Consider the following 17,911-nt stretch of genomic DNA (forward strand, 5'->3'; position numbering starts at 1 on the left):
AAAATGATGGGGCAGCTTGGCTACATACCACTTTGAATGATGTTTTTGTATTTAGCTCTAACTTGCTGCCATGTCCGACTGCTGCTTCCACATCTTAATAAAATGCAATATGAAATATTAATTAGGCCAACCTAGTATTTATTTGTCACAGATAATGAGTAAAGTTAATTATTTCTTTGATGTGGCCATGAATAAACTGATGAACTGATCAATGTTTCACCCGTTGTAGGGCAGTACACCCAAACACAAATCTTACAGGCTTGAGCGATTTTCACTGTCAGAAAGCTCTTTATTGTCATTGTACAGGGACAGTAGCTACATTTGCTTGTTCATCCCGACACAGTAATAAAAAAAAAAAACACTGAGCCTACTCACACTCAGCCTCGCTTTCAATAAAACACACACGCGCATTCTATAACTGAGATCAGTAAAATGTGAAAACAATATAGACATCATTAAAAAATGAAAAAAGATAGTTGTTGCTTCTGTGTATTTATTTTTTAAATGGATGAGGGTTGATATGTAAAAGTTGCACAATGTTGAGCTTTCAGAAATTAAAACATTAAGGGCTTAATATAATATTTATCTTAATATTAATCATTGTTTACTTACGCATTTACACGGTCAGCTATTTTCTGCCAGCAGCCCTCCCTCGCTCTACTTGCGGCGACAGTGTTACTTTTTGCCGTGATTGTGTCCTTGAATTCTTCATAGTCCTGCATGATAAGACTCTGCTCATCTTGAGTAAAATATGTGGCCCGGGATCGATCCATTTTCGCACGGAAGTAGAATAATATGACGTCAAACGCCCCCTTTTACATGTACGCGCGCAGAGCACAAAGCAGAGAACCGGACTTGACAAAGTAAGTTGATAACCACCGTCGCAGTACCGTTTAACTCTGTTTGGGGACCTGGGGCTTTGTTGAGCTGCATCATGAGCACAAAGCCTGGCTATGTTGAGCCCCCTTCGCAGTACAGGCCTCTGTCTTCATGGAATTCATTCTTGCCGGCAGAAACACACAAACAGCCAATCAGCTAACAGACGGGCGGACCCAGCGTGCGGAAACAGCCTATCATATCCCCGGACATCACCAGTAACAGGCAAACAGCCAATCATTTAGTAGCTGTGTAGTTCGGTTGCAGTAGTTGCATGTGGGTTTGTTTACAAGGGAGTAGCATGCAGTGAGAAGCCGGGAGGAGAGTAGAGGCGGCCGCTATGTAGCGGAAACTGGCACCGGTAGTATAGTAATCCACGGTAGTACCGTTGTGTAGAATTTCTAGTATAGTAGGAACCGTTAGGATTTGGCACTGCGGGGTACCGCGGGTACCGTGCAACTCTATTTAATAGTCGGTAACGCTAACAGCGTTGTAACGATCGAAATAGTAATTAGTAGATGAGTAGATTACCCGTTACTGAGAAAAATCCGTACTCGCACGTGAGCTCCCTTTTTATTTTTTCTACTCGCACAATCTATTTTTAGGCGCATATGCGAGTAAAATGCTTGCACTGTACAGCCCTGGACATATATGACTGTACACATTATCAAAGCCCGGAAATAAAATCAGTGACAGCACTTACACAATCATTACACTCCATATCCTCATTTTGAATGCTGATCATGATGGCGGCTGAGTTCACTGTAGACGAGAAAATTATAGCTATGTAATGCTTGTCCTCTATCAGCTCATTTCACTTGAGTATATCTAACCGGGCTCTTTATACATTCTTTCTTCTTTGTTGCAGCCTCAGTGGTAGCTAGTGTTTCAAGGCTGATAATTTCTTGGCTTGAAGTTTGTAATTGTACCTTGCCTACAGATGTTTCTCCTTTCGTATGACTTGTTTGCTGCTGCATTACCATAGTGACACTTGATAACTGCAGACACTAGGTGGCAGCAGAGTGCTTGAATCTTGATGATAACAGTAAAAATTCTGATGACATGATTTTACTTTATACCCCATTTGACCACAGTATGCTCAGCAATGGCAGAGTGGCATTGTTCTTATTTTGGCTTGCTGACTCCACAGGAGAGGGATATATGTAGTCTAACAGCATGTTACTATGACTGCTGTTGATTCACTTCAACAGCTCGTTTGTGAACTAAGTTAAATAAACTAAAGATGTGTAAAGTTACTGTTTGTTTTTGCATAAGCCTATAAGAGAAACATACAGTCTGAGATATGTTTACATCCAGTTCGAAGGAAGTGTGGACATCGCTGTTCATTATCTGTGCCAGAGTGCAGTTAAGCCAGATTAACTTTTGATGTAACTTCAACCAGTGGTGCAGGTATAGGGAATATAAATATGTATTTTTCAGTTGGCATTGTGTTTCTCCACTTCACTACAAATCCTCTCTGCTGTGCGTCTTTGTTATATTGTTTGAGGGAACTATAGGTAACTGCATACTTGTGGATGCAACCATCACAAATGCTAATGTAGCTCCTCTGTGATTTAAACTGTTATTTTCTAATTTTGACAGTCTAATCCGAGACAACACATTAGTTAAGGTTGTAAGGACTGTGCCTGTTGATAGTTGTCACTGATTTTGTTCAAATAAGCCAAATTTTAATTTTATAGTTTATTGTTCTTAAGACGATGGGGCTTTCTAACATGTTGCCAAAGCAATTGCAATCATCACGTACATCATCCTGATCCTGGATCGGTCCCAGTTTGTCATTACACACTGAGCCCTGGCGCATCACAATCAATACCTGAAATTGATCATGTTTCATGTAAATGTATCTCTCGTGTACGCAATTGTCATGTGATAACTGTGTTTTTCTTTTTAGACTTAACTCTAAATGCCATTGCTACAGCATGTTTTCATTTCATGTTTGCATTTAATCTGCAAATTGTTTTTAAGCCTTGTTTATGGTCTGCTCTGCTGCATTTGAGATGTTTTATTGCAACTGATTTATAATAATTGTTCTATCTGGAGATGACAAGCGAAGCCGGTGTTTGTGCCCTGGGCTAAACAACAGCCGGCAGCTCTGGTGGTCGCACTGTTAAGCTCATTAGGCGACATCATAATTTGCTTCTTTGCTATCAGTGAGGATAGATGTTGCTTGCTATACTATTTACAACTCTATACTATTTACAACTCCAAGATCTAGTTAACAGGCTAACAAAATATAGGTTTATTTAGCAGATGCCACTTTGACCCACACTTTGATATGGACTGAGTCAATGATCAATTAACAGCTTTTGTCTGGTTCCAGAGGGAGGGGAGAGAAGCTCAGGGCCCTGTTGTGTTCACTGTAGTCTGGACTGTTCACACTTGCCACCTAATGGTTGCCTTTTCTGCTGTGTCACAGCACCTTTAACCTCTGAAAGGAAAAATATTTGTATACTATCTGTCTCTGTAATATTTGCCCTGCCTGCCCTCTTGACTGTCAGCAGCTAACCAAAGACAAACAAAGTGTTATTCTGGAGGAGAAAAACAGCCAAAGATTTTTCATTTCAATTCAATCTGAGCTTATTCTTGGTAATTGCATAATTTATCTATGTAGCATCATTAAATTATTTGCGGCTACTAGCCACAACCTATGAACAAATTAAAAGGGTTTTTTTTCTGACTCCTGAAAACTCTCTGAGCAACAGGCACAATATTGGTGTCTGAGAATGATGGCTCACATGTGTCCCACGTGTTTCTCATCTCGGCCCAATTGGACCCACTCCACCCAAGTGGAGATGGAGCCAAGGACAATGTGTTTCAGTTAAAATCTACCCAGTCTCACAGCAAAGCGTGGTACAGACCCGCTGACTGTTATTCTGAATGTGACCACTTGCCTCACCTAGGCACGAAAAGTACACAAGGTGCAGTACTAGCAGCACAGGATGAATGTAGTACAAAGAGCCAAGAAGTCCACAGCAGGAGCAGAACAGAGATGACTGGATGATGAATTCATAGGACCTTCCCCTTGGCGACCAAGGTTTGAGTGCCAAGAGAAGCAAGTACAGTAGTTAGTAGTGACTGAAGAAAGCTATTATTTCAAGCTAAACCACACCAAGCAGATGCTGTGTCTAAATAGATGTTGTATGTTTGATATTGCAATTTTGGCCACAAAATGAGACTGTGATATTTTGATGGGTAGGTGAGGCCAGTGACACAGTGGACTGGCAGCTTTGTTATCAGAGGGGATTCAGAGGTTCAATTGCTTTGTTCAACAAACTACTATTTGACCTCAAACCTGCATTTACTGATTCTTCCAAACCTGCGTTCCAGCTGGACCTACCTGTGTTATGGAAGACAGTGGAACGGATGGTGCAGTTCTCAAACACTGTGTCTGTGGACCTGATGTCCTCAAAGAGACAGTCTTCAAACAGTGAGTCCTCAAACTGCACTGACTTCATCTCTATACTGACAAACCTATGGGGGATGGGATGGGAAACACACACACACACACACACACACACACACACACACACACACACACACACACACACCAACAAACAAAGAAAACATGGAGTCTGACTTCTATTGTAGCAGCACAGAATCAGAATGGACAGAATGGGCTCAACTGTGGTCCAAGATGGCAACCATTAACAATAATGATGATTCATGGAAAAGAGTCCATTCTGTCTGTTTTAATACTGCAAAGATCATAGAAGTTAAATAATATACAGTAGTGTAACATACTGTATATCTGCCCTGAAAAGGTTTTCATGTGGAGGTGAAGCATCCTGTAAACACTATCATTTTTTCAGAGAAGTATAATAGTAAGTTTACCCTCAGCTCAACAATTCTTGGGTTTTTATGGCATTCTAATGCAGAAATGTTACATATATATCTTGGCACGCCCAAGGGAGCATTGTTGTGAGCCATCTTCACCCTCTCCACAGGTAAACAGCTGATCATACAACACTCAGCCTTCTGTCCTACCACTGCTGCATACAATTTAATGAGCAATGAAGTTCTAACATTGAGCAAGAGTGCAAGAGAAACTTATGTGATATGGGGGGTTGAAACATAATCAGGGGCTTTATCTTTGCTAACTTCACCTACATGGACAGTAAGCCTCGGGCTTCCGCATATATACAAAATAAAAGTATGCTGTGTATAAAAATCGGAAAATAGTGATGATATAAAAGTGTGAAGCCTTTATAAACCTTTCAAGGTTTACTGTCTTCACAATGTTATTCAGTGTGTTTTTGTTCTGACCATCAGTATATGCAACACAGTAAATACCTGTAGACATATAGCTAATGGGCATTACAGGCCATCACATAAAATACATACAACAAAACACAGCATGCAAACAATTTGTAATAACAAAATAACTGAGAATGAAATGATGGAAATACTTAATGATAGCAATTCTGTAAAGCACAGCTGTCTTAAAAAGTAAGGCTGTGACTGTGTCAAACTGTTCTCACACCGACTGCTTCCAAATAGCTAATAATGTTGGTGCTGTTGTGTATAACAATTGAAACCTGAGCATCAGCACACAGCAGTATGTAAAAAGGTAGAGAAAGTGCAGTAGCTTTATTGGATAAAGTGATATAAATGATATATTTCTGTAAAGAAAAGATCCTTGAAATAAGTCAGTATTCTTTTCTAAGCATGTAGTGGATACCTAGTTTTTTTTTATATACATAAATAGATATTTAATATATTAAATAATCGAAAAGATTATATGTTGTACATATTGGACTTATATTGTTGTTGTTTTTTACTGTGCCAGCCTATAAAGATGGGATGAAAAGAAAATATTTTGTTTTACTGTTTCCATGTTTGCTATGTCAGGGGTTCCCAACCACTGGACCATGGAACAATATCAGGTCTTGGGTAGTGGACCGCAAAAATCCAGTAGTAAGCAAGAAGGCTGATGTAATTGCCATATAAATACTCCAATGTATTTCTTTTTTTTTTAAATTTAATTTCCTTGAATTGCAAACATTTTTATTATATTTGACGAGGCAAATTATTTTTATTAAACATGAAATGTTTAAAAAAAACTGCTCAAGTCTAACAGTTTTCCAGCAGCCTTCAGTCTTTACATGCAAGACAATATTTCTCATTATTGATCTGTCAGATATTTATACCATCTGGGCTTCACATCTGAATCCTCACATCCCATTTGCCAGAATTTTTTGAGTTGTTAAATACTTCAAAAGGCTGAATTTAATTAGTGTTATATTAACATACTATAATAACTATGTTAATATAGCAACAATTATTTATTGTGTGCTGTTTATTATAAGGACCGTCCAGCATGTTTTCTTTTTACCAAAATAACCTAAACAGTCAATAGAGAGTTATTCCAATTACGATTTATCTCATGCTTTTATAAAAGATTAAAGCACAGAATAAGTATATATACCTCGAACCTGAAAGTAAATATTTCTGTTAGCTTTGAAAGGTGAAACAGTGAGACTTACTTGTCATGGATGTATTCCCCTTCTTTATGGATCTGGTTCTCTAAAGAAAAGTTAAAATGGAAGTTCTCCACTCGTTCTCTGTGGAACACCTAATCAGGGACATAAATACATCAGCTTTCTGTGCTGATATTTACAAACACAGCAATGTCAATTCAAAGCATGAATATGCTTATGAGTTTATATCAACATCTCAACAAAGCAAAATTATCTAAGTGACTGTACATGGGTTACCTTGACTTTGGACTCGTACTCCTCATGCTGAAGGTGTTTGATCATGTCAGGGAACCAAACAGACAGACCATAGTAACTGTGTCAAAAATTAGATTGAGAGAAAACTGAATCAATAGAAGGTGCATGAAACAGTCAACTGCAACCGAAACATAAATAATAATGCAGCCTCTTTACCATATTGGATTCTTGTTTCTTTGCTTTATAAAAAGTTTTTATGTTTACATGACTGTTGGGGTAACCTTTGTGGACCAGCAGTCTGAGATGCCTGACATGTACTTGCAACATACCTGCTTTAAATTGGGCTGTGTTGTCAATTGCAACATTCTTGTCTTTTTCTTCATGAACTCCATCACTCTAATGTTTCCTATGAGCTCAGATGACGGTGTTACACATGACTTTGTAAACTAACCTGAAAGCCATGCAGAACCAGATGATGGCCATGAACAGTGTAGCAAACCTCAGCTCTGCAGACAGGAGAGATGCCACGTTCCTCAACACCTGCAAAAAAATATGCATGCACCAAAGTGAATCAAAAACCAATATGCTCTCTGTTTACAATAAACCCATTAGACATATTGCTACAATGCAATGTTCTGTTGGAAAACCCTTGGTCCTGCAATCCATGTGGATGCCACATGGCACACAGCATCAAACATACTAGAGCACTCCCCAATGGAAGTGCCTTAACAAGGACAATGCACCTTGACACGTTCCAAATTGATCAGCGGTGTTGTCTTTTAAAGAATACTAAGAAATTACATCAAATGATAATTAGCTGACTTTTTTAAAGGGACAGTTAACAATTTTCTATGACCTAACTTATTGAATAAGATCATTTATTCATATCAATCAACATCAAACGAAACTGTAGAGAGAAACTCTGGGAGCTTTTGGGACTGATCGTCATCCTCTGGTCTTTTAGGCAAACAAGGGAAGAGTACAAAAACAAACCTCCACCCACCCTCCTCTCAAGGCTCAACAAGTGAGCAAACATGTAGCTATTTACTACATACCAGTTTACAGAGCGTTAGTGAGCGTACAGCCCATCGCTGTACAGCTGTTCCTGTAGCAGCTTGAATTTCAATAAACTCATCCTCTGCTGTCTTAGGAGCCTTGATGTGAGTCACCTGAAAAAAACAAAATACAGTTTAAAATAATATCTGATCTGTGTCATAGTGGATACTCCTAATCATAACTGAAATGATTAAAACATTAGTGTGAGTTTTTTTCTAGATGTTTTGGTTTTCAAAGCTTTGCACACACTTAGAACCCACAGTGTGCTCATCCTTCTCAGCATGAGCAAAATCGATTCTGAGCAACAGACAAAACTTCGTCTCCAGTTTGCATTGCAAAGATAATGTTACTGTTAAGAAAAAGTTCTGTCTTTCACTTAAATCATATTCCACGTAACCTTTTCAACCTTTATTTCTTTTTGGACTATAGTTTATAGTCAATTTTATGCTTAAAGAAACCTCTGGTGGTTGAACATTGTATGGACAGATGAGAATGGTATCGATCCTTTCATCTGGTGCCTAGCAATAGAGCTAACATTTATCCCTTTAATGCAATCTTCCTGTCTGAACCTGGTATCTGTGCATATAAATGGTCTGTCTATGCCAAAGACAGGGACATAAAATATCTACCTTCACATTAAGCCTACATTAATACTGTAAAAATGTTTAACCTGAACCTTACGTTTTTAGGATGTGGGATGTACAGCACAATGCAAACTGTGCAATGATTACATGTGGAGACAATTTGTATGCTGCTGGTATCTAATCACTGCTCATCTGTTCATATGTGAATAATATAGCTGTGCTCTCTTTCATGCATATTGTTTAGCTACATGTACTCACAGTAAAGACTTTTTCTGGCTGTCCTTTGGCTCTCCAGTTGGTGTCATGGACCTGCTTTAGGATCATCCACGCCTCATCATGCTTGGCATTCTGAACAGCATACACACAAACATAAACACATGCAACCAAGCGTACAGACAGTCATGGAAAAATAATTTTGAAGTTTGTTTCTTTTCATTTTCTCCTTAGAGCCCTGCACACGATGCAGCCCAGCCCTGTACATGCACTAATTTGACACTGCTCTCTAACACCATAAGTTAGAGGTAGTGAGCACTGAACCTGAGTGCAAGTATGAACCCAACTCAACAGAGATTAAAGCAGTACTTGTTTAGTATAAATGTGTGATCCGTTATTGATTTGTTTATTAGCACAGAGGGTATGTCCCTCTGGCAGGAATCATGTGTATAGGGGTTATTTTTTACATTACTTAGTTAAGATGGTTCGGGCTTAATGAAACCTTTGAACTGCTAACTGCTATTCCTTCATCTTGTATGTCTCAGTCTTACCTCAAGGAGGAAGCGGGGGCTCTCAGGCATGAAGGTAAGTCCGACCAGAGAGGCAATAGCAGGAAGAGCTGCCACTAGGACAAACACCCGCCAGCTGTGGAACTGGAACTCTGTACCCATACTAAACCCCCAGCCTGCGTACACACAGACACACACACACACACACACACACTTACAAGTTTATATACATATATCATTACACAACTGACACCATTCATTTCAAGATTTTTGAAAAATTCAGTAAGATTCATTCTTTCCATGTTTTTGTCACTACGTAGCCCTTAGTTGTCCATTTGCAACAGCTGATCATTAAAGCTGAGATGTTTTGAGTTGTTCTCGATCAGACCAGCCTTCAGATTGATGTCAATCAATCAATCAATCAATCAATCAATTACATTTTATTTGTATAGCACAAATTCACAACATCTCATGACACTTCCCAGATTGAGCAGGCCTAGACCTTCAAATTTGCGCCAAATGCAACAGGATGTCCAGCTTGAGAAAAGATTTTCAAGATATAGAACATGAGCTCTGGTCTTTAGTTCGCTTTATGTTAACAAACTTGTATTGTATGTTTCAGAGCCCCACACCTCTAACCCTCCTACTCTCATCATATATCTCAAAATCATATATATATATTATAAAAAGAGTACCCCTCAGAGACATAAAAAACTTGCCCCTCTTGCCCCTCAAAATTGATTTATCAGTGGATTGTAATATCCAGAACATTCTGCACCAACATTAAATTGTGCTTATAAAGTCAAGATCTGGTTACAATTCTGAAATCATTTTGATTTAAATACAGTTTAACAACAAGTTAAAGCTCTTACCATATCTAGGTATTATTCCCCAAGCAGTGAATGAAGCGTAGATCCCACCGATCATCCAGAACATACACAACCAGGACAGGTGCTCTCCTCTCTTGTCCACCTGAAGGAACTCAGAGAAGTACGAGTACACAATCGGCACTGTGCCACCAATACTGTAAGTAGAGAGTGATAAAGAGAAAATAAGGAAACAAGGAGAGTCACAATTAACTAATCATTTCAAAATACAACCTCAGTGACATGAACTTTCACACAAAATCTTTTTGCCATGACAGAAGGACACTTCCTAAATCAAACACCAGAGGAACCAGAAGTACTGTCTTAACAAACTAAAACACAAAAACAAAGACAGCAGAGTTAAAGGGACAATTTCCTCCCAAATAAAAAATACATATATGAGATATTAGCAATAGAGATTTTTGCCTTTTCTCAAATGTAATAGAAACTTGAACACTCGGCGTTAACGCAACATCCTCTTGACGCTGTTAACTTTTTTACGCGCGATTAACGCTCGGTATAAAAAAATTAAAAATAAACGCGCATTGTATGATTTACGGCTGTCGGTGGCACCTGTAGTCTTAATCCAGATGGTGGCAGAAGAAGAAGAAAGGGAGTCAGAAGAAGAAGCAAGGTTGGCGGTTTGCGAAAAACACGGCTGACTGAAAAGCGAGGAAATGGAGAAAGGACTTAGGAACGGCAAATTTACTTTCAAAACACTACCAGATGGTTCGGTCGATGGGACAAAAGTTATCTGCACGTACTGTCGACATGAAATGAGTTATCATTGAAGTACATCATTCAGAAGTACCATCAAAGCACCATGCCAACAACAGATAAGCTGAAGAGGTTGGCGACAGTCCTGGACAGTCAATCTAGCCCAAAAAAACAAAAAAATTGCAAAAGAAATGTCTCATTTTTTTTTGGTCCTAATACCCTCCTGAATCATATACTAAAAGTCTACCGCCATAGATGGAGTGGAACATATTTTTTTTTTTTAGATTAAATTTTGGTTGTGCCCAACACTCTAAGTAAATTGAGTAGAATAGCGGAAAATGATCAATTAATAGCTATCACTATGAAACTTTTTTTTTGAGATTTTACATTTATACATGCAAATTAGGCATTTCTTCATAAAATGTAACATAATTTGCATGTATTACAAAACACAAAATCTGAAAATTGGATGAAGCCAGATTAGAAAAGTATTGTTTCATTGTTGACACATTAGCAAAAAGACAACATTAAAAAAGAGACTGTGGCTATGTTTCTCTATCATCCCATATATTAGAAAATGCTATTTAGAGTCATCAACAAATCTTTTTTCACCATGTTTTTGGTATATAATGTAGGAAATATGACAGAGAGAGAGAGAGAGAGAGAGGAGTGTGTGTGTGTGAGAGAGAGAGAGAGAGAGAGAGAGAGTGTGAGAGAGAGAGAGAGAGAGAGAGAGAGAGAGTGTGACAGAGAGAGAGAGAGAGAGAGAGGAGTGTGTGTGTGTGAGAGAGAGAGAGAGAGAGAGAGAGAGTGTGAGAGAGAGAGAGAGAGAGAGAGAGAGAGAGTGTGACAGAGAGAGAGAGAGAGAGAGAGAGAGTGTGTGACAGAGAGAATGTGTGTGTTTATGTGTGTGTGTGAGAGAGAGAGTGCATGTGTGTGTGTGTGTGTGAGAGAGAGAGAGGGTGATTGTGTGTGTGTGACAGAGATAAAGTGTGTGTGTGTGAGAGAGAGAGAGACAGACAGAATGAAGTGAACTTCTAGGAGGAGAGAAGTGTCTTAAAAGTTTTAACAACATGAAAAAAATACATTAATACTCTAAGTGTATATATATATATATATATATATATATATATATATTATATATATATATATATATATATATATATGTGTATATGTCACATCTAGATGGATAAATTGCACTACAGGTGAGGATACATTTTGGAGTGAACTGTCTCTTTAAGATAACAAAGACTCTGCTTCTTCTGCAAAAAGTGTTCATATCACATGCCAAGAACACACTTAAAAGATGTGCTGATGTGTTATATCAGCAGAGGTTTGTATGGCGTGTAAGTGTAAGCATACCTATGAGGCAGTGTTGTGGTGCAACATTTGTCTTCCTCTTAATCTGCTAGTGATAGTGTATCACTTTCTCTGTGCTTTGCTCAGTATGTGACCTCATTTCTGAGTCAGCGAGGCTCCCTGTGGACTTCAGTTATTCTGAGCTACTCTGCTGTGTCACTAGGATAAAATACTAAACAGACACTGCATATGGATTGTGTTGTATGTTCTTCAAATTGAAATGGTGCATCAATGGCTGAAAACATTCTGTGACACTTATTGAGCTGTGGGTCACCACCAGCATGTAACTTATTGAATCACAGCATTATTTCTCAGAGTACCCAGAAACTCTGTAACTGTCATGGTTCGGGATTCTGTGTCTTCTTGTTGTGTCTCTTCTGTCTTTTCAGTGCCTACTCTATGTTGTTTCTCTCTGTGTTTCCCTGTGTTACCTCACCTGTCCTCTTCTCTCCTCACTCTCCTCACCTGTTCCTGATCCCCTCGTTAGCTTCTGTGTATAGTCTGTGTTCTCCCTGCACTCATGGTCAGTTCGTTGTTCGTTGTGTGATGTATTGTGTCTCCTATAGTGTGACCCTTAAGGAATGCTACCGCAGGTCATTCATTCTACTGCTGTCAGACCGTTCAACACCAATAACCCTTAATGTAGCACCATAAGCACCTACTTATCTTGCACTACCTACACTTCTACCTCCGCCATCTTGTGCAATTATCCTGTGCAATAATACTATTTAGGGGGCCAAGCCTAAGGGGCCGAGGAACGTGTATGCATGCAGATGCTTTTCCTAGGACCAGCGGTGCTAGGAACCCTATTGTAATTGTAAAGATTTTTTTTCGTCTGCTAAAAGTGGTGCTGCAGGCTCAACCGTGCAAGGGAGGGTGGTGCAATTTGGAGGGTTGGTCCAGACACCTGCACGTACCTCAGACACAAAAAACTAAATATATCCGCCTGCAGGGGGCGCTATAACCTAGGCCAACGCGTTTTTGCCTATAACTCCCACACCGTATGTTGCACATTCAAAAACCTTGTATCCCCATATTCCCTGAATGGAGCTGAATCACTTTACAAACAGTTTACATTTTTATAGCTAGGTACAGAAATGTGTTTGTTAATAATTTACACATTTTTTGACCGAGCAAAAATCTTTTGATAACTTTAGATCAGGTCCAGCTGAAGAGTGTACGTGCCAAGTTTCACGCAGATCGGACAAAATCCCAAGGAGGAGTTTGAAAAAGTAGGTTTTCCAGTTTTTGCGATTTTGCGAAAAAACTTGGTAACCGGAAGCGGGCGTGGCCAATCGCAAAGTGATTCAGCTCCATTCAGGGAATCTGGGGATACAAGGTTTTTGAATGTACAACATACAGTTTGGGAGTTATAGGCAAAAACGTGTTGGCCTAGGTTATAGCGCCCCCTGCAGGCGGATATATGTAGTTTTTTGTATCTGAGATATTCGCAGGAGTCTGGACCAACCCTCCAAATTGCACCGCCCTCCCTTGCACGGTTTAGCCTGCAGCACCACTTTTAGCCGGAGAAAAATAAAAATAAAGATCTTTACAATTACAATAGGGTTCCTAGCACCGCTGGTACTAGGAACCCTATGCAAGCATACGCGTTCCCTCGGCCCCTCGGGCTTGGCCCCCTAGTAAAAGATAATGAAACAAAACGGACTAAAAAGACATTCAATTTAATTATAAAGTGATCGATTTCTTGATCTGTACATTTTGATGCAAATTCAATCCACTCATGAATGAACGTTGAAAGGTCTGGGACAATACTGTAAGAAGACCTTGACTTAAGATGTTTTTTGTCAGATTTATTTCTTAAATGACTTATTAAATGACAGATTTACCAACATTTTTTTGGAAAGTGACATATTGAAAGAATACATTGTGTAATGATATTATAGACGTAGATATGATATATTTTTCTTATGGTACATACGATCAGTGTTGGGTAATGCATTAATCTTTTTTAATGCTCTAAGATTACTGTAACGTGTTAAAGTACCTAAGAGAACCAAACATTACGACTATATTGTCCAGACAACGTTGAGCCAACTGTACATGACCCTTTGAATGTATTCACTCTACTGTCATTTTGTGACCTTCTTCACAGCCCACACAGGTAACATCCCCCAGCTTAATCATAGGATTGATGGACACAGTATACCATTTACATCTCTGTCACAATCTGACAGTGAACTGGGCAGAGGCCCACTGTGTAAGGCACAGCTTTTTCAATGAAAACGATACAACACGGCTCTTATAGCCAGTATATGATGTTTAAAATGCAACTAATGAGTCTGTAAACTATGAGGGCTTACATTGAAATGTTAAAAGCACAAATAGATGAAAGTACATGGGATTTTTTTTTGAAAACACATTCCTACATACAAACTATAATGCAAAAAAAAGAGCTGTAGGGCCATACTGAAAAAAAAATCTGAGATTTTGAAAATTAAGTAGTGTGAAGTAGTAAGTAATAGTAAGTTATGAGCTAAAAGTAGTGTGAGAAGTAAGTCGTAATATCACTGGCAAAGAGTCGGAAATGAATATTACAATAATAAAGTCATTAATTAAGCTACATGTGCACTGACACAACTGTAGGTTTACCTTTGGCTGACATGCAGCCACCTGCTGAGCAGCAGGACAGAAAAAAAGAGCAAGTGCTTCAGGGATTGTATTTTATTTTTATTGACGAAAAAAGGAAACGACTGCATTTTTTTCCAGTAATGGATTATTTTTGCAGAAGTAAAACATTACATCACCAGTTACAACAAAAACTATACTGAGATTACTTTGTGACAAGTTACCCCCAACACTGCATATGATTTATGATAACGTGTGTTTTTATAGTGTTTAAGTGGAAACAGTAACTCTATCACCCATCTAAAAGGGGATTTTGTGTGTTTGTAAATGTTACCCAATGCCAGACAGCAGCCTGAAGAAGAGGAAGAAGCCATAGCCCTGGGCGAACGAAGACAGGAAGGCAAAGATACAGTTTATAGCCAATGCCACAATGAGACAGCGCCGACGGCCAACTTTGTCTGCCAGACCCCCCCACAAGAACGCGCCCACCATCATGCTGAGAAACACCATCAGACCTGCACAGACAGACAGACACATAGAGGGTGTTCAGACCTGGTATCAACACGAGTCCTGAGTGTGTTGGGTGGACGGCTCGGTACACATATAGGTGTGAACACTTCCAAGATGCAGCAAGGATGCATTGAGATCTGATCACTCAGACCACATTCAAAGGTAGTCTGGCCCACATGTGACCACATTCATTTAGCAGTGTGTATGCACATGTGTGAAGAAGAAGAAATAGAAATAGAAGAAGAAAAAGATAAAGAAGAAGAAGAAGAAACAGCAACAGCAACAGGCAAAATGGATAATAGTAACCAGGCTCCCTTAACAAATGCTCTGATTTGAAGAGTTGAGGAGAAACTTAGGGCGTTTTCACACCTATAGTTTGTTTGCTCTGGTCCAAATCAGGGACCAACTTGTTACAATGTTGCATATTGCCTCGAGTTTGGTTTGTGTTCACTCGGCAGCATTTACAAGCGGACCAAAATGTGTAATGCGCAACTGCTCTCAAATTGGTCTGAATTTCGAAAACGAGGCAGCAATTCAGCTGACTTTAGCACCGAGCAGACAGGAAGTCAAACACTGAAACAACAACGATATGACATCCGATTACTTTTCAAAATAAAATACTCCGTATTGACACTAGCAAACAAATCTCAGAAATGAGACAAACACAAGCTCTTCTGCTAATCCTTCGGTCGGGAACACTTCGTGTTGTTGTTCTTATAACACAGACCTATCTGCAGTCGCGATTGATCATGTCATTATCACGGGAACTCCTCGGCCTGGCGACGCCAGCTGTCTACCGTACTGCGCCCATAAACCGGTGGGGGTTACCGGACGGTGGACAGAGGAGCAAAACACCTGATCGGCTGTAACGCACACGTATCCAGTGGAAATTCGGGGTTAAGCACTGATGCTTCCTGCAGTTGGGCTGGATCGAGGTTGGATCATGTTCTCACCACAAACAAACCGTACCAGAGTTTGTTTGGAACCGAGCGAGACCACCTCTTCTACAAGGTCTCGGTCCGATTGTGTTGGTCCGCACCCGAGTACGATTGATGTATTCACACCTTCCCAAACGAACTGCACCAAGGAGGTTCAATTCAACCAAACTAAACAAGGCAGGTGTGAAAACGCCCTTAACAAACTTTGTGAAACAGCTTAGACAAATTCTAATTAATTGGTGCCTTGTTATAAATTCAGCATTTAATCAAAACATAACATTGTTTCCTTGTCTAAAATGCATCGTGCCTCCTAAAAGCTCTTTGAACACACAATTTCAACTGATTTAACTAGATGTATTAAAGAATATGACAAATTGACAGTAAACATGTCTTAATTTACAATTATAGTAAACATCATTTAATAAATAAAACTTTTTGTCACTCGAAAACACTCAATTTTGAGAGTTGTTGTGTCAACAGAAACTTAATAAACTATGAAAAGCTGTAGCGCATTCCTAAATATTTGGGCCCACTTGTTAAACATGATATCAAGACATCTTTTACCCTCTGTTTGTTCCAGTGATACAGGTGCATATTTGAATATAGAGAGGGGGAGGGAGATCTGATCACAAGAGTTCAGCCGCATGTTGGGACATATTTTTATGTGTGAATTGATGGACTTAAAGCTGTCCACTCTTCTGACCACTCAGCATCAAAACCATTTACCGTTTGAGGATTTACTTCCTAAGTTTGTTTTGCTCTTTTCAGTTTCATCCTGCCTCACACTTGAATCTAAACATGGTCCAGTATAAAAATAGTCTTCTGCTGTTGGTCACTGTGTTACCTGCTATAACAATGTTCTGCCTGTGTTTGTATTTGCCTTTTAAAAAAATTTTTATCTGCAGAAATTTCCTCAAAATTAACTTTACAACAATACATTTGCAGCAGCTCCTCCGAATAACCTTCATGTTATCAGGAAGTTCAACTGTCCAACACCTCGATGAGCAGTGTTTTTTAGTATAACTCTACCGTAAGTGATGACAGAGGCACACTGGAACCTCAGTATGCAGATGGCTATGTACAAGGAGATGATTGTGTGATGAATCATTATGTCTTAAATTATAACACTGTCCAAAAATGCTTAACAACACACACGCATCACTTGAAATAAATACACCAGAAAACTTACACTGTGACAATATTCAGTCCTTTTCTCTAGCCCTCATAAGAAAAATCTATAATGCACATCTATTTTCAAGCTGCGTCCCTGTAATACGGGGCATCGCTGAAATGCTGTACAGCTCTTTCCAAGGTCAGGATAGAGTATTGATCACTCTGGCTGTGTCTGCTGACTCACAAAGCAAACACACACTCACACACAATCTTGTTGAAAGCGCTGCTCTGGACCAAACTAGGGTAAGGTGGGAGAATGTGTGAAGTGTGAGACAGGAGAAGAACGAAATCTAGAGAGAGAGATAGTGTAGGAGGAGAACGTGGTAGGGAGCAGGATGGAAGTGCAGTGGATTAACAGTTGTTCATTTTCTCAGTTTCGTAAACTTATTCCCAAAACAGTTAGCTAAGTTAGTAGGAACTTGGAACTCAACAGAAAAGGCCTATAGGATTAAATAATAAATAATATAATAATAAAAGGCCAGTCTAGGGAAAAATGTTCTAATGCATGTACCTGCCTCCAGATGACCTGCAACTGCCTCTATTTGCATAATTGGTCCACATCATATAGTCTTACATGGTCAAGGTTGTAATACAATAACAATATCACTGAAAAAAACAAACATTTAACACTCGTTTTTCTAATGTGTCTAGCAAAAAAATGCCATTTTGTGACCTAAATATGCCCTGTCTGATAGTAACAGGGACACAAACTCCCTAGTTCTATTTCCTTATTTACACTAACTCTGTGCATATAAAATAGTCAAAAGGCATTCTTCTTTTTTATTTAAGGTAAAAGCATGAAAAAAGCATCTGATTGCAGTGTTGCAATGT

General features: G+C 39.2%; 1 protein-coding gene and 1 long non-coding RNA gene across 7 annotated transcripts in view; one reads left to right on the top strand and one right to left on the bottom strand.

Annotated features, from left to right (window-relative positions):
* Positions 1-17,911, bottom strand: part of LOC115586349 (synaptic vesicle glycoprotein 2B-like) — a 104,031-nt gene that overhangs the window by 18,707 nt on the left and 67,413 nt on the right. For 4 of the 6 annotated variants that reach the window (XR_003984860.1, XM_030425312.1, XM_030425313.1 and 1 more), the window contains 9 exons: positions 14,794-14,974; positions 9,804-9,955; positions 8,974-9,107; positions 8,468-8,557; positions 7,625-7,738; positions 7,021-7,109; positions 6,612-6,687; positions 6,381-6,469; positions 4,235-4,368 (listed from right to left, as the gene is read on the bottom strand). Coding sequence is in view for 5 of the 6 variants with exons in the window: in XM_030425312.1 (XP_030281172.1) it covers positions 4,235-4,368; positions 6,381-6,469; positions 6,612-6,687; positions 7,021-7,109; positions 7,625-7,738; positions 8,468-8,557; positions 8,974-9,107; positions 9,804-9,955; positions 14,794-14,974 (1,059 nt within the window). In the remaining variant the exon portion in view is untranslated. Of the gene's footprint in view, positions 1-4,234; positions 4,369-6,380; positions 6,470-6,611; positions 6,688-7,020; positions 7,110-7,624; positions 7,739-8,467; positions 8,558-8,973; positions 9,108-9,803; positions 9,956-14,793; positions 14,975-17,911 lie in introns of those variants that run through there. The other 2 variants (XM_030425315.1, XM_030425316.1) reach the window with 2 other exon arrangements.
* LOC115586357 (uncharacterized) lies at positions 815-8,980 on the top strand. The gene is made up of 3 exons (XR_003984869.1): positions 815-863; positions 4,225-4,324; positions 8,657-8,980. It is a non-coding gene; the product is annotated as an uncharacterized LOC115586357 (long non-coding RNA).

The sequence above is a fragment of the Sparus aurata genome, chromosome 8 (genome assembly GCF_900880675.1).
Source record: "Sparus aurata chromosome 8, fSpaAur1.1, whole genome shotgun sequence".
NCBI lineage: Eukaryota > Metazoa > Chordata > Actinopteri > Spariformes > Sparidae > Sparus > Sparus aurata.